The 22,802-nt window shown below is 42.3% G+C and overlaps 1 protein-coding gene across 8 annotated transcripts in view; it reads right to left on the bottom strand.

The window, feature by feature from the left end:
* The window catches only part of PLXNA1 (plexin A1), a 389,988-nt gene that overhangs the window by 97,639 nt on the left and 269,547 nt on the right, over nt 1-22,802 (bottom strand). For all 8 annotated transcript variants that reach the window (XM_072989530.2, XM_020801318.3, XM_078385248.1 and 5 more), the window contains 2 exons: nt 4,353-4,449; nt 3,037-3,227 (listed from right to left, as the gene is read on the bottom strand). In XM_072989530.2, coding sequence (XP_072845631.1) covers nt 3,037-3,227; nt 4,353-4,449 — 288 coding nt within the window. The remainder of the gene's footprint in view (nt 1-3,036; nt 3,228-4,352; nt 4,450-22,802) is intronic.

Here is a 22,802-nt window from a genome sequence, read left to right on the forward strand (position 1 = left end):
TGCCCTGGAGCAGTTTGCAAAAGAAGAGTGGTCCAAAATTCCAGTAGAGAGGTGCAAGAAACTCATTCATGATTACAGAAAGTAATTGATTTCAGTTATTTTTTTCCAAAGGGGGTGCTACCAAATATTAAATTAAGGATGCCAATAATTTTGGCCAGTGCATTTTTGGGTTTCTGTGTGGGATTGCATCAGATGTCACTTTTCTTCTCTTTTTTTGTGTTGTTCCAACACAAACCAAAGAAATGAACATGTGAGTACCAAAACATTTGCAAATGCACTAATTTTCTCAGAGAAGGGTTGCATTTTCTGAATAGCAAGGGTGCCAATATTTTTGACCATGACTGTATATCCACACTGGGAAATGAAAAGATACAGCAGCTGAAAAAAATGAGAATCTTAACACGATTTCCCTACCTAGTTCTGAGCATTTTTCAGGGAAAACAACATATAGAGCACATGACAGTATTTAAAATGCAAAGGAATATTCCTGTAAACTGCACTTATTTTACTTCTGCTGCAGCAGTGCTTTATATGGGAATGCTGTCCACAAAATAAAGACAGAATACCCACTGATTCTGATCAGACAGAGAGCTTACTTTCCTGAATAGCTGTAATTTAAATTTGTGTAAGATTCATCAAGGAAAAGAAAAATCCTGTCAAAGGGATAGTAGAGTAAATAAGGACACTTTCCCTTCAGAACCAAGGGAGGATGCATACATAAAGCACATCTACCTCAACATTTATGACCAAGGGGATTAGGCATTAAGATAAACACCTCGTCCCAAGCTGCAAGGGAGAGTGAGGTCGTTAGTGACTGCCAATTAAGGTATGTCAGGGTTTGTGGGGCCCAAGGTATCCAAAGCCCACAAGCTCTAAACTCCCATTTCTGCTCTCTGATGGGCAGGACATGCCATAAATAACTTATAAGATGACCTAGGGCAACTGCAGGCCAAGCTATGGAATTTATGTAACAGCCAAACTGATCTGAGCTTTGGGGTTTGCTTCTCACCTAAATGCAATCCAATCATTTGTTAAAGTCCTGGATCACAATTTGTTAAGGCGGCAGCTGCAGCAGGCAACCCAACTCATGCTTTCTTAAATTGGGCTCCTCTGGGGTCTTTGGTGAGCTGCGGCCATTTGTTTGGTATTGTTAAATTAGTGTTAAAGGCTGCCGTGGCATGTTAGATTTCCCCTCCATTGCAGCAAAACTGACAGGGGCCACATGTTTGGGGAACAGCAACTCTGGGCTAAAGTCGACACGGCTTGACACACTGTATGCGCAGGTCATAGCTAAACAAGGCACTTGGGAGCCAGAGCTGGCAGAGAAATCTGGCTCTTTTGTGAACCACCTCCCTCTCCACAGGCATACAGGCTCCCACCCCATCTCCAGCCTTGACAAACAACAGTCCTCTTCTGCTAATTGGTTTCAGAGCACAAACCCTTCAACTCTGCCAAATGAAGTGGACAGACGATCTACCGATGCCCAGAAGATGAGATAATGAATCATCAACTAACTGCCTTGGCCATTTGATCATTTCATTTCAGAACAACCCTTCTGTGTCTCAATGCTTACATTTCAAATGAGTGCAGGCCACTTAAATGTAGGCTGCAAAGCAAGGAAATTGCAGATGCAGATGCAGGAAGAAGCACTGAAAGAACCCACAGCTGCCTTCGGTATTCTTGCGCAGCAGGCAGCAAAACTTCCGTTTTAGCTGCAAATCTGAGAAGACTCTTTCAAAGGTGAACTACAGCTAAGACCAGTGTGGTGCCACATACTCGTATTTCTCTTTTGTATTTTCTAGCGAGTATCCTAGCATGATGGATTTTTTCCTCCACTTTCTAAACGTGTTGATGACAATACTGTCAACAAAACATTTGGGTCAAATTTTGGAGTGCAGTGTCATGCCAGGATTATATAAGGCAAATCTGGAAGGACTGACCGTTTGTCAACATGGCTAATGCACCGAATGTTGACTCTATTCTTCTGTTCTACATGTGTAAATGAGGAATTTGAAGGTCACACTCACTTAGCATAATATTATTATTGTGAGACAAGCAATGTTACAGAGATAATGACAAAAAAATTTGCACCAATCTATTGAGAGCTATTTAGTTTAATGAGCAAAGCAAATAAATGCTTTTATTTGGACATCCCAGACAAGACACTCTCGCTGACTTTCTCTCAGGTGATCTGGTCTAACTAGAAGCCTTAAGGCCGGAGGGTTGCTGACACTATAAAGAAAGTCTATTTTCTCTTTCAATCAAGGTTCTTCTGCAAGTCTACTCATTAGCCCTTACTACTTTCAGTAGCAGTACTTCAAGGACGAAGGATATATAATCTCTGTACTATGGCAAAGTGTGGAGCTGGATGGCAAAGGTGGATCTGATTGTGGGCTTCAGTAGCATTAATTAACACCACTAAGGCCTGCGTGTCCTGTGGTTTATGAGTAAACAGAACTTATCAAATAGATACATGGTCAGAACACCAACTTCCGCTAATGTGGTTGGAACCCTGCCCAACAGACATGTTAACATTGATATATACACTCTTCTTAAATGAAAGTCAGTACAGACAAAGAGGATGGCAGACTACCAGTACCAAAGGAATTAAAAGCAAGGGATGTCACTGATCAAGAATCCTATTGGTCTGAATGTGATGGAAATAAATTCTGAACAGAGAAGTAAACTAGTGTGAAAACAAAACAAGAGCACACTTCTATAGTCTTGCCTCCGCTACTGAAAGCAGACAGAAAGATGTCCTAAAGTATAGTTTCAAGACATAGGTTAAAATCCTAGAGCAGAACAACAGAATCAGTGGGGATTTGATGAGTTGACTCCTCCATAAGTTACACTGATTCAAATGAGTTTCCTCTGGGTGCAACTTACTATGTCAGCAACATCACTGTATACATTTTTTTTTAAAAAGGTAGCCTACAATAATCACACTGCAAGATACTACAGAACCTCTCACAATCCTCTAACATAGTTCTCCCCTACCCAGAAAAGCTTCTCTCTGCCTAACCAGCAGAAGCCTACCTTAATGATCTTGGGATCTGCACAGCGGCTGTTGCCATTGCTGGCATGCATCCAGCTGCTCTCAAAGGCCGGGCAGTGTTGACGCAGGGAACATCGCTTTTCTGACACACACCAGCCACACTCAAAGCGTGGATCTGCCTTGAGGCAGAGTCCACAGCTTTCACGCAGAGCTGAGCACTTGTATAGGTGAGCTGCAAAAGAAAAACACAGATCCTTGCTTACCATCAAAGAGAATTCTGGGTGAGCAGAATTGCTAAACAGAAGTTTGCTTCTTTATGGATAATTTTTGACATTGCTCAGAAAAAACCAACCAACCTTGAGGCATGTTGTACTCTACATGCTTCCCATGCCATGGTCAAAGGATTCTAAAAACTGCAGTCTAGAGAAATAACTTATCTAGACTCTGATGCTTGTCATCTCATCCCAACCTGACAATTATTCACTTCTGTAACAGCCCATTTAGTTACCAGCCTTTATTGTCACGTCTGACCGATACTGAATTTGTTTATGACACAGATGCCTCCTCACCAGAATCTCAGTGTGTACTAAGCTGTGCAATGGTATGTGCTGGTGCAATCGTCATGGATTACCCAAGTAACTCCAAGGACTGTCCTTCTATTAGAGCAGTGGTCCTCAACCTTTTTGGGACTGCGGACTGGCTGAGCCTCGGAGGAAGGCACTCCCCCCGCAGGTGCGCATGGGTGTGCAGTGCTCTCAGGCACATGCGCGAAGCCGTGGGGGAGCACCTGCCTGCCAGTGAGCGCTCCCCCACCCCTTTGCGCATGCACAGGGATGCCTGCACATCTGCCCGCCCCTTTGCACGGGTGTGTGGGCACTCAGGAGCATGCATGAAGGGGTGGGGGAGCACTCATGCTGGTGCTGGCACTTGCGCAAAGCAGCTGTGGGGAGGGGAGTGCGTGCGGGGGGGGCAGGAGGTCTATCTTTGTGGCCCGGTCCAGCTCAGGCCACAGACCGACACAGTTGATGACCTTTGTTTAGAGTACTAAGGGTTTTATTGTAATTATGTTTTATTTTCATGGGAGGGTGCAATGTATTTAATAGTCAGTGGGAAAAACAGGCAGCAGATAGTGTATGAAATCAATTATTCCAAACAGAAACTTCTACACTTTGTTCTGTTTCAATTAAGATTATTTGCTGCGAATGACAAAAGATGTTTTTCACCTGCAGGGTCCATTACTTCCAGTTCTGCCCCCCGCCCCCAACTTGCTGGCACAGAAATGGAATTTAGAAACAGTTTACTCCTGCATGGAACTCTTGCTATATCAGAAGATGCGTCTCCACCCTCTTCAGCTTACCTTGGATGTTTTGGGGATTATCAATGATGAAATTTCCATTCCACACCACAGAAAGGTTCACTGGGAGGTCACTGATGTCATTCCCTTCATAGAAATACTGCCACATAAATAGAGATATGAAAGCAGATAGTCTATTAATCATTTTTAGAGACAAAGGAATAAACAGAAAATGAGAGTCAAAGCAAGGACCAAAGGCATCTGCATTGTTCTGTCTATTAAAAAGCGTGCCCACCTGGATCTGCTGCTGTCAGTGGTGGCACCTTGCCAAAAGCAGGACAAACAGGTCAGACACAAAGCCCCTAATATCCAGGGATATTCCTCTTTCTTAACAATAACAATCATGTGCCAACAAGTCAACTCAGACTTACGGTGACCCTTTCCAGGCAGAAAGCAAAGCAAAGTGTGTTGCTTATATACCTCCCTATAGTGCTTAAAGCACTGACTGGGTGATCTACAATTCTTTTTATTAGACAGGCTACACATCCTCCCCGCCCCCTCCAAGCTGGGTACTCAACTTATTGACCTTGGAAGGATGGAAGGCTGAATCAGCCTTGAGATCCAGCTGTCAGATCTGGCTGTCAGATCCACTGGTATTGAACACTGACTGTGAGCAGACTTTAGGCTGCCATACTACAGTTTCACCATTGTACTACGAGGCTCAGTGTACTCAGAAATGATTTCTCATTCCCTTCTGGGGGCATCTTGGGACTGTGTAACTTGTCCCAGGATGCCCCCAGGCCACACAGGCTGGCTCTTCTGGGATGCATAGGGAGGAACTGAAATTCCCAATCTTTGATTCTGCAGTCAGATACCTAATTCACTGATATATCTAGCCAGCCTCCTCTCTCTTTGAGAAGCATAGTTAATTATCTTTCCAGTTGCTTCCTATAATTCTGTCTGATAGACAGAAGACATTTCAAGAGGGAAAAGATACAAATCTAGGTCTCAGCTAATGGTTGCTCACCACAATCTTGCCTATATAGCCAATGTTGAGAGTATGGGTTTAAAAAAAATAGAGTGTATCTAAATGCTCTCAACATTGACTCTATAGGCAAGATTGTGGTGAGCAATCCTAGGAGGAATTAACCTAGACCAGTGATGGTGAACTTTTTTGAGCCCGAGTGTCCAAAGTGCAACACAAATTCAACTTATTTATTTCAAAGTGCCAACGCTGCAATTAAAACCTGAATACTGAGGTTTTAGTTTAGAAGAAACAACTGCTCTTGCACTGCAAGGGTTAAATGTTTGTTCTTGTTTTCTATGGGCGGTATTAACAAACAAATACCTACCGGTCCTCCAATCCCCCATTGGGCTAGACTGGTAGTGGTCATCACTGCACCCTGCCGCTGGACCACTGGACCAGCAGAGGAGAGTGCCAAAATCTAGGGTCAGAGGACGGATAAGTATTTCTTGATGTTGACTTATGGCATGCGTGTCATAGGTTCGCCACCGCTGATCTAGACTAACTCCCTGACTCTAGAGGAGAAAAATGTGGGAATTACTATGAGTTTGGATGGACTGATTTGCATTTCCCCTGTTGATCACATGACATATTGGGAAATGTGAATCAGCCTGGTGTCCCACACCCCTGGTTGGCAGTTTTTTATTCCCCATCAGAAACTCCCTACTTTAAAGAACACAAGTCCTTGAAAGGGACGCTCGATTGAGTACACACACATGCACACAAAGTGGTGCTCTGACAAAACACCTTCTCCCTTTCCTCATGCCTCATGAGCAACGCACACAAGCAGCACACACGTACAAGGAGCAAGTCCTCTTTCCACTTTCTCCTCCTCCTCCTTTTTACAGGAGTTGGCAACAATCCTGGGAAGTGTGGATTTGATTTAAATCATGATTTCAATTTTTAAAAATGATTTAAATTTTAAAAATCCTTTTAAAAATTTAAGTCGTGATTTAAATCGTATGTAATCTAATTCATTTTTTTAAATCTTTGATTTCTATCGATCTTGCATCTTGGTTTTTTTTTACAGCTTAAGAAATGGAGCTTGTTTCTGAAGGTGAATGCTCTTTTTTTAAAAAAGCCAACAATATAACTATATATATGAAGAAACTGAAGTTGTAAGCCTTGCATTGTTTGTGAGGCAGTCCTTACACAGAACTACAAGCAAACAGTCAAGAAAAAGGAAGGGAAGGGAAGGGAAGGGAAGGGAAGGGAAGGGAAGGGAAGGGAAGGGAAGGGAAAGGAAGAGAAGAGAAGAGAAGAGAAGAGAAGAGAAGAGAAGAGAAGAGAAGAGAAGAGAAGAGAAGAGAAGAGAAGAGAAGAGAAGAGAAGAGAAGAGAAGAGAAGAGAAGAGAAGAGAAGAGAATAAGTAAAAAAGAAGAGATGCTCTCCTGTTTTCTGTGTGGCCACTTAATTTGCACAGAACTGAACTCCTCTGTGTCAGGTGTGAGTGAATGTTACTGAATTCGCATTTCACTCTCTGTGTAGTGAGCACCTTAAGCGATTATCCTCTTCTCTCCATGTAACCAAGTGTAGTACTGCCACTATATTAATATATAATAAAAAATACAACTTATTTAATTGTGGTGAACACTCAGCATGCTGTGCTGCTGCAGGCTTATTTCTCTGATGGGGAAAGAGCATGTTCTGGTGAACAGTATAAATTGAGAAACACGAACTGAGCAACAGTTGGAACCGCCCCTCTCTTCTGCTCTCCAGAGCTGGGAATACTGGATTTTGCCTTTGCTACAGTAGGTGACAGTGTCACTTAAGTGACCAACATGAATTTGACCCAACTCTGGGAGGCAGTGGAAGACAGGAGAGCCTGGCATGCTCTGGTCCATGGGGTTACGAAGAGTCGGACAGGACTAAACGACTAAACAACAACACAGTAGGTGAAAGGAGGTTCCTATATAAGAGGTAAAACATAATGAACCAAAGACAGGCCATGTCTCTGGGAGGGTAGGTTTCAGGAAGACACAAATCTGGAATTACATCTCCATTCAACATCATCAGGAGTCCTCACCCATCCTACTTGGAGAAAGATACACCCCATCTACATCCTAAGCCGAACCTCTGGCAGCCTCATCAATATTCCCTCCACAGTGCCTGTGCACATGTGGAGGTTTAATCGATACGAAGACAGGAAGGCAGTCGGAACCTTCCCTGACAGCTAATGACCTCCTTCGGCGAGAGATTCTCTGCTTCTCTCCGAAGAAAATGACAGGCGTGTCAGGAGAGATTAAATGAAAGATTCATGGCTTGCTGGAGTTTGTTAGGGAGCTATGGGCATTTCAAAATCAGCTCTTCCTCTGCCTTGGAACCATTCTCTCCCTTAGTGCTTGCCACTGAGTTGTCTTTACACAGAAAGATGAAGCTCCATGTGCAAAGAGAGATGTTTCCAGTTCCTTTTGCTTCTAGAGGAAGATGAATTCAGCACATGCCCATGTCCTCCTCCTGACATATCTCCAAGCCTCCCCACTCCTCTCCAAATCACATTGCTTCCTTCAATGCCTATTTATGCTTAATTCACTGAAAAGTAGAACATACAGATGGGGGAGGGGGAGGAATGAGAGGGAGTGAATCCTGTGAAGCTTTCAGGTGGAAGTACAAAACTAGTATGTGATACAGAACAGAAAACAAAACACTAGACAGACAAGCTCCTGAGAGTGGAGAAGCATGTTTCAAATGACACAGCAAATTACACCTTTATAAAATTACATCTTTCCTCATTTTCTAATTTTGACAACCTAAGTTTACATTAGACCTCAGACAGGCAACGGAGACATTCCTGTACAGTATGAACGCCACACAGAGAGAAAGGTATCACAGTGAAATATCCCTACCTATAGAGCGCTTGCTGTACACAATATTCCCCACTCAGTAAAACTGAGCCACCTAAGGTGCTGAGTGTGGCATTTAAAATGTACACAATAATTGTGATGGAGGAAGCAAGCAAAGTGTATCAGCCAGAATTCCCACTCAGGGGCTGATGTATTTATTTAATATATTTTTATGCTTCCTTTTATAAAATTTACCTTGACAGCTTTATACCCTTTTGGAACATGTAATGGGAAAAACTCTTCTTAAAAATGTAACATTACTCTTAAAAAAATTAAAGAGATGATAACAGGAGAATAAAACCTTTGCTGACTAATGTCATCCACCTTCAAAACAGTGTTCATGCACAAATTACCAGCTTTATTATATCTGTGCTAACTTGGCTGCCCCAGGGCATCGCCTTTCAGGTCAGAATGAGTACCAGTTGAAGTCTTTATTAGAGATTGCCTGTCAAACCTTGACCTCCTTGAATTCTCTCCTACATAAACACATAAACACACTATAGACAGATAGGTGTTGTTATAGATATCCAAATACATGAAAATACAGCTAATGTGAGCTTACATTATTAACATCTATATGTAGTATACAGTCTAAATAAGGACTGCCAGAACCTGAAGACAATGCTTGGATGATGTGGAGTGAACTGGGGGAAGGGAAGAATGTCTGGATGGTCACATGCCACTCCTTTTTAGAGGCATCTCACTAATTTGAGATAGGCTGAACATACCCCAGTAAAAGAATAACCCAGTAAGTCAGGCGAATTTGCATTAAGGAGAAGCACCCACCTCTGGGTAAAGGGGAGGGGCAGCGGAGAAGGATTTAGCTGTGACGAGCAGCGTGGCAGTATAAGTGAAATTGGCATTTTCAATTTGTACTCTGACATGTCTCATTTGGGGCCCTGGCATCTCAGGAAGGCATACAGCCTGCAGCTGTCCGAAACACTTATTTGCATTCCTCTGCCCTGCTCTGTTCCTCTTGGAAATGAGTTCCTCCTGCATGGGGTATGGAGGTAGATTATTTAACCCTTAATATACACTGCCTTGAGGAAAGCAGCTGATGTGTCAGGGAGGGAAACGCACTGCTTCTGCTTCAGATTAGACAGAATTTCCCTCCGTCAAAGAGTCTTCCAGGTGGTAAGAAAGACTGATGGAAATCTGTAGCAATGCGTGATGGGGTCAACAACGGAAAGTTTCAGAATCAAAAATAAACAAGATCAGCGTGTTCTGCAGCAACTGTGGAAGCCACCTAAATTCACAAACACAGTCCAATGTTTATTAGGAATAGTTACTGAATAGGTTTGCTTTGTAAATACTGGCATACACATTTGCCTTAAAAAAAATTAATGTTTGATTTCTACCCTTTCTCCTCCACCCTGCAAGAACATACTTCCCACATTTCATCGTACAGTTCAAGGCAACTAACAATGTCACAAAGGTACAACAGAGATAGAAGACTACATGTTCACTCTTTAACAGTATTAATACCATGAGCTAGACTTGTAGTCAGACTACTGGGGGTTGTTATCTTTTCCCAGCTATGATGGATTCTGGAAGAAGAGACAGTCAGAGAGTGAATGGTCACACCAGCATCAGAAATCTGGCATCTGACCTGATGGGAACCCAATTCCAATGTTAAGCTGGAGCCAAAACTATGCTGAGCTCCTAAGCCCCTTCCTACTATTGTTCAGCCAAAACCTGTGCCAGATTTAGAACTTGCTAGGTCAGTTCAAATGTTACTACAATGACTCTAGACGCCTTCAAGATTCACATTACCTCAAACTCTGGGGGAGTTTACATTGTTTTTTTTTTAAAGAACCTGATTAATCTTAGCTGATTTCTGAATATTCTACAAACTGCCATGTAAACAGCATGCTTAAACAACATCACTGCAGGACTGGGAAGAAGAAAGCCAGTTACATGCTGTGCACTGTATGGTGCGCAGTATATTGAAGGACAAGAAATCTCAGATGTCTGTAGTGACCAGACAGAACAACTCACTAAAGACATGCTTCTGAAGAAAATTCCCCAAGGCTGAAATTCTCAACACTTCTACTCAGAGTACTGTATTTTTCGCTCCATAAGGTGCACTCCCCCCCCAAAAAAAAGTGGAGGGAAAAGTGTGTGCGGCGAATACTGTAACCCTCCCAACCCCAACCCAAGCCACTTGAGGCACATGCCGTACAGTGGCTCCCTTTCTCTCCCCCTGGCCCAGCCCATCCCCTCCTGCACGCTCCCCAGGCTCCCGCTGTTTGCTGGGCCTCTGGGCTTTCCCCGAAATAGCCGACTTGCCGCGTAAAGAGGGCCCAGAGGAAAGCAGATGCTGAGGAGTCCTCTCCTCTCCATCGCTGGGAGTTCATAAAGACCCCCCCCCCCAGAACAAGGTGAAGCAGATCGGCAGACTCCCCGGCCGAAGAGCCTGGGTCTGCGAGAAAAGAGTGATCTCGGGGGCTGGCGCTAAACCAGCCAAAGGTGCCCTGGAAAAATCAATCCAGCCACAGGAGGGAAAAGGTCTTCCCACCCCATGACCGGAAATGTTTCGAAACAAAACAGATTCTAGGAAAACCCACCCCGGGAGAGAGAAAGAAGTTTAGGGCCAAGGAAGCCCTCGAGCAGAGAATATGAGAAAAAAAATATTTTTTATCCTCTAAAAATTAGATGTGTCTTATCATCAGGGGCGTCTTATGGAGTGAAAAATACGGTAAGTCCCAATGAATTCAAAAAGGCTTCTTTATACAAGAGTACCTTGGGTCTTAATTGTCAGTCCAGGATTTAGTAAATACAGTGGTGCCTCGCATAGCGAGGTTAATCCGTTCCGGATTAACCTTCGCTATAGCGAAACATCGCTAAACGGAATAAAAAAAGCCATAGAAACGCATTGAACTTCGTTCAATGCATTCCTATGGCTTGAAAACTCACCGTTCAGCGATGTTTCTTCATAGCGCCGCCATTTTCGCGCCCTCGTTAAGCGAGGGCAGGGCGCGAAAATGCGGCGCGGACCTTCCGGCGGCCATTTTGGAACCGCCGATCAGCTGTTCTCCCCAGCTTCGTTATGTGAAGATCGCTAAGCGAATCGCTTAGCGATCTTCGCAAAGCGAAAAAACCCCATAGGGGCCATCGCTGAGCGAATGCTCCAGCGATGGCCCAGAGTGCCTCGTTAAGCGATTTCATCGCTCAGCGAGGCACTCGTTAAGCGAGGCACCACTGTACAAAGAGCATCCTATAATTTATAAAACAAAAATAAAACTAAATAGTAAGAACCAAGATTAGCACAGATCAGACATTTGATCTCTATGGATCAAATGAGTATTTATTGCAATGAATGGTTAAACTGCACTACTGCAGTCAAACTTCTGCTCATTACCTGAACTGGATCTAGATGGGTTCAAGCAGCCAGATCAAGGTTGACTCAGCCTTCCATCCTTCCAAGGTTGGTAAAATGAGTACCCAACTCACTTAGGGAGGGTAAGTAGATTTTTGCATAATTATGTTGCAAACTCCCCAAAGAATACTCTAGCATTGTGGGATGGTATGTAAGTTGAAACGACAACAATGAATTAAACCCCCTTTCATGGTCCAAATAATGACGTCTGGAACAAGGAGTAACAACAGCCTTAAGTCATACATACACACACTGCCTTTTCTTGCATTATAATCTGCCATTGGAAACTTAAGACTTATTCACAAGGAGAAGGCTGGTTCTTTAAAAAGAAAAGAACACATCTGATTAGACTTTTGTTTTAAATCATACTATTTCAAAGGATACCATAGACTCCAAAGAAGCAGATTTTTACATGTGTAAATTTTTCATTTATTTTTTCATCTCCTGGCTGGGGAGTGTTCATAGCAAAAACTGGCTGCAACTAACCAGAGAGGATTTTTATGGCACATTGAGCTGTTATATCCATGTTAATACAATGCAGGTTAGATTTCTTTTTCAAAGAGCCTTGGGTGAATTATTTCACATTAACAAGAGTTAAACAAGATCTTATTTAGAGATATTTAAAGGTTTATCATTTTTTCCCTTTTTTGGTAATTTTTATGAGCCAGACTTTTCATTTTAAGCAAAGGGAAAACCTCTTTTGGATCATTTGCTTTGTTTTTCTCCCTTAATATTTTCTGGTACTCCGGTCTATCAATACTAAAGAATCATTAAAAACTACTGCAAAAAGGCAAAAGCAAGGCAACAGAGAATCAGTCTACTCCAAGAGAAGGCAACAGTACATGAGAAAGAAAATTCATTATCAGAATATGCAGTCATTGGCTTATATTCTCATATTCAGGATATTAATGATAGCCAAAGCTACTCCCACCTGTCCAGCATAAATAAATAAATAAATAAATAAATGCTCACTCATCAACTAATTCAAAAAACAGCAAAGAACCTAAATATTGAAAAAGGAAGGCAGGAAGTCATGAAGAAAAAAAAGTATGAGTTCAGTCCCATTTACGTAGCACAACAAACCTTCAGGGCAAGGAAGCAGCCAGTCCCCAAAACCACCACCACCACCACCACCAAGAACAACAAGGCAGAAGCTGTGCCCAACTAACAGTCCTCCCAAGCCCCACCAAAATGGATGTTTCTAACAGAATAAATGCACAGTAAAATAACTTAATAATTGTACTGTATTTTAAAAAACAGTGAAACAGAGAGGGCACCTCATAAATACCCATATGCAGGGTGGTGTTGGTGAAATTGCAACACATAATACTGTATCCCCCTTTCTCCAATACCAAGAAAAGCAAGCAAAAAAAGACACACACAAAATACAATCACGGCTCGCCCCCTACTAGAATATGGGGAGATTTCTCTCTTGCTGGTCACTGGATACCTTCTGTTCTGTTCTTCAAGTGTATCAGGCAGCAGCAGCCACAAAAATAATCCACACGATAAAAGGACGAGCCAGAAAAACACACGAAGAGGGGAAGAGGGGATCCAAGAAGACAGGCTGGGACAAGCAAGCTGACTGGCAGCAGCAAAAATAATCCAAAGAAATGGGGGAAATATACTCCAAAATCAAGGGGAAAAGGAAAAAAGGGGGAAAGGTCCTAGACCTGGCATTTGCCTCCTCCTTGACCCACCTAGTCAAACCACCCCTACTAGATTTTTTTAAACCATGATGAATTAGAAAGCATGTCTGTCAGAAGGATTTTTGAATTTGGAAGAAATCCTTAAGAGAAGCACAACCCAATCTATATTCCATTTTCACCAAAGAAGAAAAAAAAATTAAGCATAGCTATCATTCTTCTTGATCCCAAGGCAAGGAACAGTTGCAGGCAAGCATGTGGCTCCCACCTTTATGCACACATGCATGGGCCCTTGAAGTGGGCAGCAGCAAGATCTCAATAAACAGCTGCATGAGGCCCCACAAACCATTTGGGCAGTTGTGCAAATCTGAGCAGGGAGACACTGAATGCATGCTTCACCCCGTGTTCTGTTTTGCCCGGGTCTGACCTTGCTCTATGTATTATAATAGCAAGAACACTGCAGAGTTGTCTTACCTAGCTTAACTTGTTTTCTTTACTTTACGTTTTTATTATGATGTCATGTGATGATGGCCTACAATTAAATTCATACTATTAGTACTGCTGCTGCTATGACCCCATGCACATCCTATTCACATAGACACATCAGTAAATTAATCTGAGTGTATAGAGATGCAATTGGTCAAAGATACTTGAACAGTGGCATTCTTGTCTAGCTTTTCACTCTTTAAGTTATGAGGGAAATTGGTGAAGATTCTGGGAATATAGCACTTCTGGTCTGAGGCTGGAGGGTCCATGGGCCTAATAACAGTATAGAGCAGTGGTGTCCAACCTTGGCCCTCCAGATGTTCTTAGACTACAGCTCCCAGAAGCCTTCACCACCACCTCTGCTGGCCAGGATTTCTGGGAGTTGAAGTCCAAGAAATCTGGAGGGCCAAGGTTGGACACCACTGGTACAGAGTCAGGCATATAATAGGCATGATCCTGTTGGCATAGTTATACCAGCATAAAACAGATCTGGATATCAGAAATAATTGAAACCTTCCTATCCGTTCATTTTAATTTCTTTCTAGAGCACTCTTTTGGCCCATGGAACCCTTTGGGAGCCTTGACATGGACAAAGGAGCCTCAAATAGTCAAAAATTGCCACCAGATCACTGCCAACAGGATTAAGGCTGCCAGGAACGATCCAGTAGCCCCTCCTTGCGATCCTGAGGCTCCCAAAGGCTTCTCCAGGGCCAAAGGGAGTCCTGGAACCTGAAATGTAGGGAATAGGAAGCTTTCAGTTCATTTAAATTAATTATTTCTGATGCCTGGATCTAGTTTATACCAGCATAACTACACCACAAGATTTTGCCCATTAATTAGAAAGAAGAACTATATAAAAACACAGAACACTGTTATATGTTATTATGTACACCAGAATAGCATCCGCTCTTACTCAGGAAGTAATGGTAATCGCCATTGCTCGTCTAAACCATTTAGTCTATCAAGCAGAAACAGCTAAGTTAAGGGCATCCATTTCTCACAAGCTTAATTCCAAGGCTGAGCAATCTTGAAAAACATGCAAGCAAATATTGTGCAGGCCACCGTCTACAAGCGCATCAAATATAATCTAAAAGGGATCTCAGGGCATACCTTCAAGGTTCCCCCCCCCCATCCCCATTCCACAGATAGCATTCTGACTGCCTTCCTCAGCAGGACAGTTCTGGCAGCACAGAGCACACATCGCTGTTTTCACCAGCAAAGACTAATTTCCCTTGCTAAAGGCAAGGCAGAAGCTTTACATTTCAATGTTTACTGAAGCCTAGTTTGTACAAACTATAGAAGAGGCAATAAAAAGTCTGTCCCCACTGTCTCACTGAAGAATGGAAAGTAAAGTCCCTGTGCTATGATGGTGACAGACTGTTCAAAGGTGCAACATTTGCAGCCAAAACCTGGAATAAAGGATCACAGTCTTCTCTTTCCCTGGCACCATCTGCTCCTCCCCCAAACACCTCCAAGACAGAAAGACCAAATGTTGCAGCTGTAACTTTGTTGGAGAAACTGTAGCCATCAAGTTTATGGCCCCAATGAATTCAGTGGGGTTTACTTCTAAACAGGTGCCTATAGAAGAGAGCATTGCAAAGACTGGCTCTGGAAACAGTACTGGGAACATCCATGAGGGTCTCCAGGCAAAGCTTTTATGACCAAATGAGAGAAAAGCCACATGTTCACAATGCGTGCAAGCAAGGTACTTGAGATGTTAGGCGGTCCCATCAAGTTCAATGGAACATCCATCCCCAAAAGGTCTCAGCACTGCCTTAGTGATCATCCATTGTTTTCAGGTTCACCCCCTTACCAAAAAAAAAAAAAAAAAAAAAAAAAAAAAAAAAAAAAAAAGCATGCAGCAGCCCTTTTTCCCAATCCCACTTGCACTCAGTACAGCTGCTCCCACTCTACTCAATGAGGCAGAACAACCATGATGCTCATGAGGAGGAGGACCAGGTGCCAATAGAATTCTGAAGAATCCCAAGCCCTTTGCAGTACTGGAGGGGCTGCATCGATTCTTGTGATGCCAAAAACAGTGGGCATTTTCTCATCTTTCCCACTGTTGCCCTTGTCACGGACAACAGAAAGGTGTTAACTGAAAAATGATCTTCATGAGACATCTTTATGGGAGGTCAACTCATCATAACACACAAGAATAGGAAACCAAATAATGTCCAATGGGGAGGGGCACAAAGAGCACTGTACACACATGTGCTGCCCTAATGTCCATTCTTCTGCCTTTTTCAGCTGCTCTGCAGAGCCTGGGAATGATCTGAGCATGCACAGCCACTTCACATGCTGAACAGCCCGCTGCCAACAATAGTGGAATCAGGAAGCAATGTAAGAAGAGAAAGCAAGTGTAGCCGTCAGTACACTCTGCTCTATTTAAAAGTAATTTTTCCTAGGGCTGGGTGGTCTTCTTTTAAACTGGAGGAGGTGGGAGGCATCACTGCTCCCCTAACACACAGCATTGGACCACCTCTGAATAAAGACTTGGTATTTAGTTTTCTATATGTTGCATGCAGGAAACTATAATATGAATCCCCAGCTGAAGTGGTACAGTCCAGATGCAAAAATTTAGCACCTCATCTGTTGCTCTGGAGACCTAGGTTTGAGCAAATGAGCCTAATATCTTCATTTCAGCAAAAGGTGAAGGTGACATTGGTTTCCTTAAAACAAGCCTAGCATGTGTTCTTAGGCGTCTAAAGAACGTGTGCAACGTGATTCACTTGACTCTTTCAATTATTCCTACTGGACAGACAGGACAGGCAGGCACATCTGGGAAAACAAGAACCAGGAATCTGTCTGCCTCCACAGAGCTGCCAGTCCCTCCATGACTCAACCGGAGGAAGAACATGCCAGGTTTCTCAACTTGCCAACAACAGCCTGAACTATTCCTGGATTTCCTGATGCCGAGTATAGGAAGGGAGCCCGACATGCATCCCAAAAGCCAGAAGACAAGCCAGGGAAGGTGGGTGTTTTGGAGAAGGCAGGAAAGAAAGCAGCCAACAAGCCTGCACTTCGGCCAGAAGTCTGACACCACATGCTTATGTTACACAGACATAGCCAAATATGCCTGCTTCCTCTCCCTCCCTCTCTCTCTCTGTTGGGTTTGTTTTTTTTGTTTTTTTGTTTTTTACATTTTTGTGGCACTTGATATTTTTGATCATTTTAAGGAACTGACAGGAGATTGCACTCTTTTATTCAAAGCATATATAAAACCATCCTAAAATTTCGTATTAGTATTTGTCAGGGACGAATAGAACTCTTGTTGAGACTGAAGAAGGAAAGGACAAAGCACTCTTTTCTTTAAACCACCAGATTGTTAAGTGCTTTATAATTTATAACTGCAGTCTCAAGCTGAGATTTGAAATACACTTATTTGGAAAATAACCTTACTGAAATCAATGGGGCTTATTTCCAAACAAACATATTGAAAACCATGATGTAAGACTGTTTTTAAAAATGCTCGCTGATTCATTGTCCTGTTTGTGGCACTTGGCCAATGTAATTCCTTCTGAACTTTTAGAATAATAATGTTTCTGCAGAAATAACTGGGTGGATTAATAGCTATGACACACATTAATCTGGATTTGTTTCTCAGATTGTTACTCTGCTTGCACTATCAGAATACTGTACATGACAGTGGGCACAGACACCTCTCTGGAATGGTAGAACATGTTAGGGCAAGATTTTCTTGGATTTCAGGGACTGACTCCAGAATATCAGAAAAAAATTCTCCATCGTTAAATATTTTCATTTTCATTGGTGGAAAGTGCTGTCAAGAAATGTAATATTTTTAGCAGTTTAACAAGAATAATTCATCATAATTGCACCAGTTGCATCGGAATTAGTAAGAGATAAAATAAAACATTATAGTATCTGACTCAATAAGGGAGTGGAGGTATTGAGTTTGCAAGAGCTGAGCGTGGCTTTTGACAGCAAAAGCTTCTGGAGATTCCTTATTCACAGGGTTGCTGTTAAGGTGGAAGCAATCTGGTGACGTACGACAACAAGGCTGAAGGGATAGTAGGAATGCCGGCATGCATTTGTACATCTTCCTAAACCAGAAGTCACTGAGACCTTCCTGTGATGAATACAAAGGTTTGACCAAGAGACTGTATTTGTGTTTGGCTCAAGGCACTGAGTCAAATGATCTGTTTTTCTCCTTTCCCTGCTTCCTTCAACTTTTTCACCATTATTCCAGTGAGTCTTTCCTTCTTATGATGTGCCCAAAGTACAACAAGCCCAGTTTACGCATTTTTGTTCTAATGAAAGTTCAGGCTTGGATTTGATCTAGCACTCACTTATTTCTTTTTCTAACTGTTCACAGCACACCTTTTCAACATCATCTTTCAAATGAATCAATTTTTTCCATGTTTGTTTCTCTACTGTCCAGTTTCCATGTCTGTTACAAAGTAACTGGGAATACTCAGCTCTGAAAGTGGTTTCTAATGGCTGAATAGGGCATATGTAGGTAATTAAAAGGGGGAAACCAACTAAAAGATCCCAGGAATGTTATAATAAAAATAAGTCCACACTTTGCATAGCTTAAAAGAAATAAAAAATGAAGATGACAGCATATGCACAAATTACTGCATCTCCAAAGAGCGCCAAGAATAGAATGTAAACACTACATCCTAGGTTTGAAAGGTCTGAATTTTTTTACTGTAGTTACATGTGATCACACCCTATCGCTACACTCCCTCCTCCCCTCTTGCTGATTTGCCAGTCATGATTGCTGCAAATTTCTGACCTCAACACTTGGCAGTGAAGCACAAGGAATGGCTGCGCTCCAATTATTTTTGCTTAATCCATATTTATTTGTTGCTGACAGATACCCAGATGGATCCCGTGCATGCTCTGAAATCTCAAACAGGACTGTATATACTCTGGCTAAAAATAAATAAAAAATAATTTAGATTACAACGACATGCTGCAATTATGAACCATCGAAATTTGCACAGTAACTAATCAACACTCCCACCTGCCCCCCCCCAAACCCTTCACTGGAGAATGTTAAAAAGCAAATCTGTTTCATAATTCTCATTTTACATGAGGGGGAGTATAAAAAGAAAGGCGGCGAAGTGACTGATCCAAAATCAGGTCTATGCCATAATGAGCACGTAGGGGTTTCAGGCATCCCTCGAACACAACAGCCCATTTTAATTTAACTGACAGGAACCACTCTAAAAGCAAACCAAGCCATATTTGGTAGAATTATTTTGTATAAGATGCATTCCCAAAATACAGGCTGAAGAAGGGTGGCTGATCACATAGAAAAGTCTTCTCCTGCCTCCATCAGTTGGAACACTGGTGGATAAAGTGGGTGGTGCTTTTTTGGCCCTTGGCTTCCAAGTCCTCCCTCCCTCTTCCTGCTGGATTTTTTTTTAAAATGGTGAAGAGCAGGGATAGATTATTTTAGTGGGGCTGAGGGCCATTTTCAGATTTGCCATCAGCCTGTGAAATGCACTCTCGGGGGTGGGTGACAACTGACAATTTGTGTATTAAATTTCATTGTCATTGTTGGCATAAAGGCTACTACAATGGGCTTTTATTAACTGAAAAACCAGTTTTAAAAAAGCCTTTAAAACTGAAAAAGATCCCTTGCACCATCTAATTCTAAAACTGGGGGGAAAGACCGGGAAGGTAGGGAGGTAGGGAAGGCCTCATAGTTGCTGAGGGACCCTCAAAGCAAGGCAAAATTGCCCAGGGGGCACAAAGAGATTTTCTGAGGGGGAAAAAATAAAAAAAAATTAAATTTGGTTTTTTTTGGGGGGGGAAGCGGGGGGGAGACTGGATACCTTGGAGTATTGGCATCTGCCCTGGTGAAAAGAGTCACTTTCTGCTCCTGCAACAGAGCGCCGCCTACACAGTTATTCAAAAAGAGAAAACCAAAATAAAACTGGTTTTTACTTTTTAACAGTTTCAGGGCTGATGCAGGCCACAGTGGAGTCTGGGAATGGAAACTGGCTTCTGAATGTGGGATATGTTATACTTGAATATGTTAAAAACATGGAGAAAAGAACACATGACAACATTCCCACACCATTTGTCTCCTAATTTAAATGGCTATAGCAGGTGATGTGCACACAAACGGATGGGAAGGGAAAAGACCACTACACCCCATGCTTTACATGCGAAAGACGACAGGTCATTCTTGGCCTCTTTAACTCTAAAAGGAAATCAGTTATTATGTGACATGGATGGTGCTGTCATTTAGAGTAGATGATGGTGGCTCAGATGGTGAGACAGTGTAACAGTATAATAAGGTAGCTTCCTGTGTTCCCAGATGGGGCTGCAACATGTGTAGAATGGGACATTTTCAACAAAATTTCTAATAATTTTATTTTATTTTCATGAACTGGTCCTATGAGAAGATCTGAAAACAACTAGTTGTTCCCCAAAACAGCTTAGGGGTGTGTCCAATCTCAGCAGAGAACTGTCAGCTACTGTATTCAGTATAAGTAAACAGGGCAGCCATCAGAAAACTTTTACCTTGGACTAGTGGAGGACAGGAGGAGATGCCTCCGGCACATGGTTCAGGCGGGAGATCAGATCAAAGGCATGCCTGGCCTCGCATTCTGTTCTCACAGCCACCAACTAGATGCCTGTCCCCAGTCCAAAAGCTTTCCAGGTTTTTTAAATCTAAAATCTCCTGTTGGTGCTTTCTGTTTGGTCTGTTGGGACTGACTTCTGCTGCTTGAGGCAAGTCAACAGGGTTGTCAGAGCCAGAGCAGAATGGTGTAGAGAAGAACAAACAATACGATCAAGGGGCTTCAGGAACTCCTCCACGGGCTCATTCAGAACCAACATTTGTTCCTCTTCCTTTCATGCTGCTTGGCGTCCAATCAGCACAAATCTTACCAAGGTTTCTGTCCACATTTATTCTTTAATACTTCTCTTCTATTTCAGAAATGAGCCTCATGTTAAGAAGTTGTTCAAAAATATTTCAAAGATCTTGAAAAAAAAAAACACTTTAAAACGATATTCTCTGCTGGGTTTATTTTTAAAATTGCTTCAGTAAGTTGAACGTTTCCAATGAGAGAGCCCTTGGCAGTGGACATCTGCTGCTAATCCACTTAAAAATCTGCTTTCTCTGAAAACAATAGTTTACAATATCTTGAGAAAACCTTTTAAGAAATGATCTTCTCTGTTGGATTTTTGTTGCACAATTATTCTAACAAGAATAATTATGTGTTATCAAGTTGATTCCAACTCGTGATCTTTTTAAGAGCTTTCTGTACTCACAAGTGGTTCACAATTCCCTCCTTCTGGGGGCACTCTGAGACCATGTCGGCACATTTGGGAATCAAACCCCCAAGTGAAACTTGACTCACTGAGCTATCCTGTTTTAGTAAGTTAGTACAACACTGAAGACTTTTAATCTTATAAATTCTTAAGTGTCTGAACCCCTGGTACAAAGCGTAAACACCAACTGGAGGTAGTTTTAAAAAACCTGGAAAGTTTGTGGGGTGGGCATAGGCATCTGGTTGGTGACTGTGAGAACAGAATGCTAGACTAGTCAGGTCTCTCATCTGATCTAGCACAGTCCTTCGTATCTTATTATGTTCTTAACAAGCCAGCAATACAAAGTTAGTTGTTTGTTTATTATTTTCATTTATATGTCCTTCTTCTGCTTAGGGATACTTAGAATGGTATACAACATGATTAAAACAATAAAACATATTGAAGCAATTAACAGGCATAATAACCTAAAAAGTAAGAGACACGTAAAATTAGCAGCATCCCCAAACTTAACAAAATAGTTCTGTCTTACATGCCCTTTTTCTTTTCTTTTTTCTTTCTTTCTTCTTCTTTTTGACTATAGCGCTAAGGTCACATAGTCTCCAATCCCAGGGTGCTCGTGAACCAGAGAAGAAACAAAGGATTTTACATGGGAATGGTGGGAGAGGCACAAGGAAGTGAATCTTAATTTCCTTGTCCTTGCTATAGTGTTCTTTAACATCCTAATTACTGACTCAGATGGGGAAGTAGAGAAAATGCTTATGAAATTTTCAGTGAACAATTTCTTCTTTGGGTCAGATAGCTAATATGTTAGCGAAACAGACACAGGATGCAAGGTGAAACTGACAGGATGTTGAAGTGGACAAAAATGAACACAAGTAACTTCAATAGATCTAAATGGAAGGTTGTACACTTAAGTTTGAAGAATTAAATATACAGTACAAACAAAAGACAAGTAATGCATGGCTTTACATGGTTGTCCACCCAGATTCCACATGAGTCAGCAGCATGATGGTGAAATTAAAAAGGCCAAATTGTGCAGCAGAGATATTGTTTCAAAATTAAGAATAATCATGACATCACTCTTCAGTTTTGAAGAAGTGTAGTGCAGTGGCCCCCAACCTTTTTGACACCGCAGACCGGTTGGGGTGGGGTGGGGTCTGTGTGTGTGTGGGGGGGCAACTCCTGCACTTGTGCTCAGGGGCAGTGCTCGCTTGTGCGGACGCACAGGCACTCACACGCATGTACAAAGGGGTGGAGCACTCGTGTGGTGCACGTGCACTCATGTGCATGCGCAAACAGGCGCTTGCGCACTCATACGCATGTGCGAATGTACTATGTGGGTGGGAGATCTGTCTTCGCAGCCTGGTCTGGCCAATGTCACGGACCAGTTCTGCGCAAATAATTCAGTGACATCAACAAACTAGAATTTGCCCAAAATTTAATGAAGATAAGGTTTCCAGCAATGCAAGTCTTTGAACAAATGGTTGAATGCCTGAGCAAAATATCTGGGAGACACCTCCACCCCAGTCACAATCTAGCCTCAGGTGCATGTTTAATTGTGATGTTTAGCCTGGAAGATAAATTATTAAGAAGTTACACTAGAGCAAATTTCTCTCTTGTTTCTCCACAGGCAAGGAAATAAACATGAAAAGGAACTTTAACTAAACATTAGAGAGAACTAGATACTACAACAGTCATCCATGCCTTGGTTACAATGCAGCTTGGCTACAGCAATACGCTGTACATGAGGTAACCCTTAAAGAGTGTCTGAGACCTTCAGTTGGTGCAAAATGCAACAGATGGACAGATTTGCTAACTGATGGACTGCACTGATATTATATTATTCCAATACTGAAAAACCTGCCCTGGTTGGCAAATGGT

This window comes from Pogona vitticeps, chromosome 2 (assembly GCF_051106095.1).
Source record: "Pogona vitticeps strain Pit_001003342236 chromosome 2, PviZW2.1, whole genome shotgun sequence".
NCBI classification, from domain to species: Eukaryota; Metazoa; Chordata; class Lepidosauria; order Squamata; family Agamidae; genus Pogona; species Pogona vitticeps.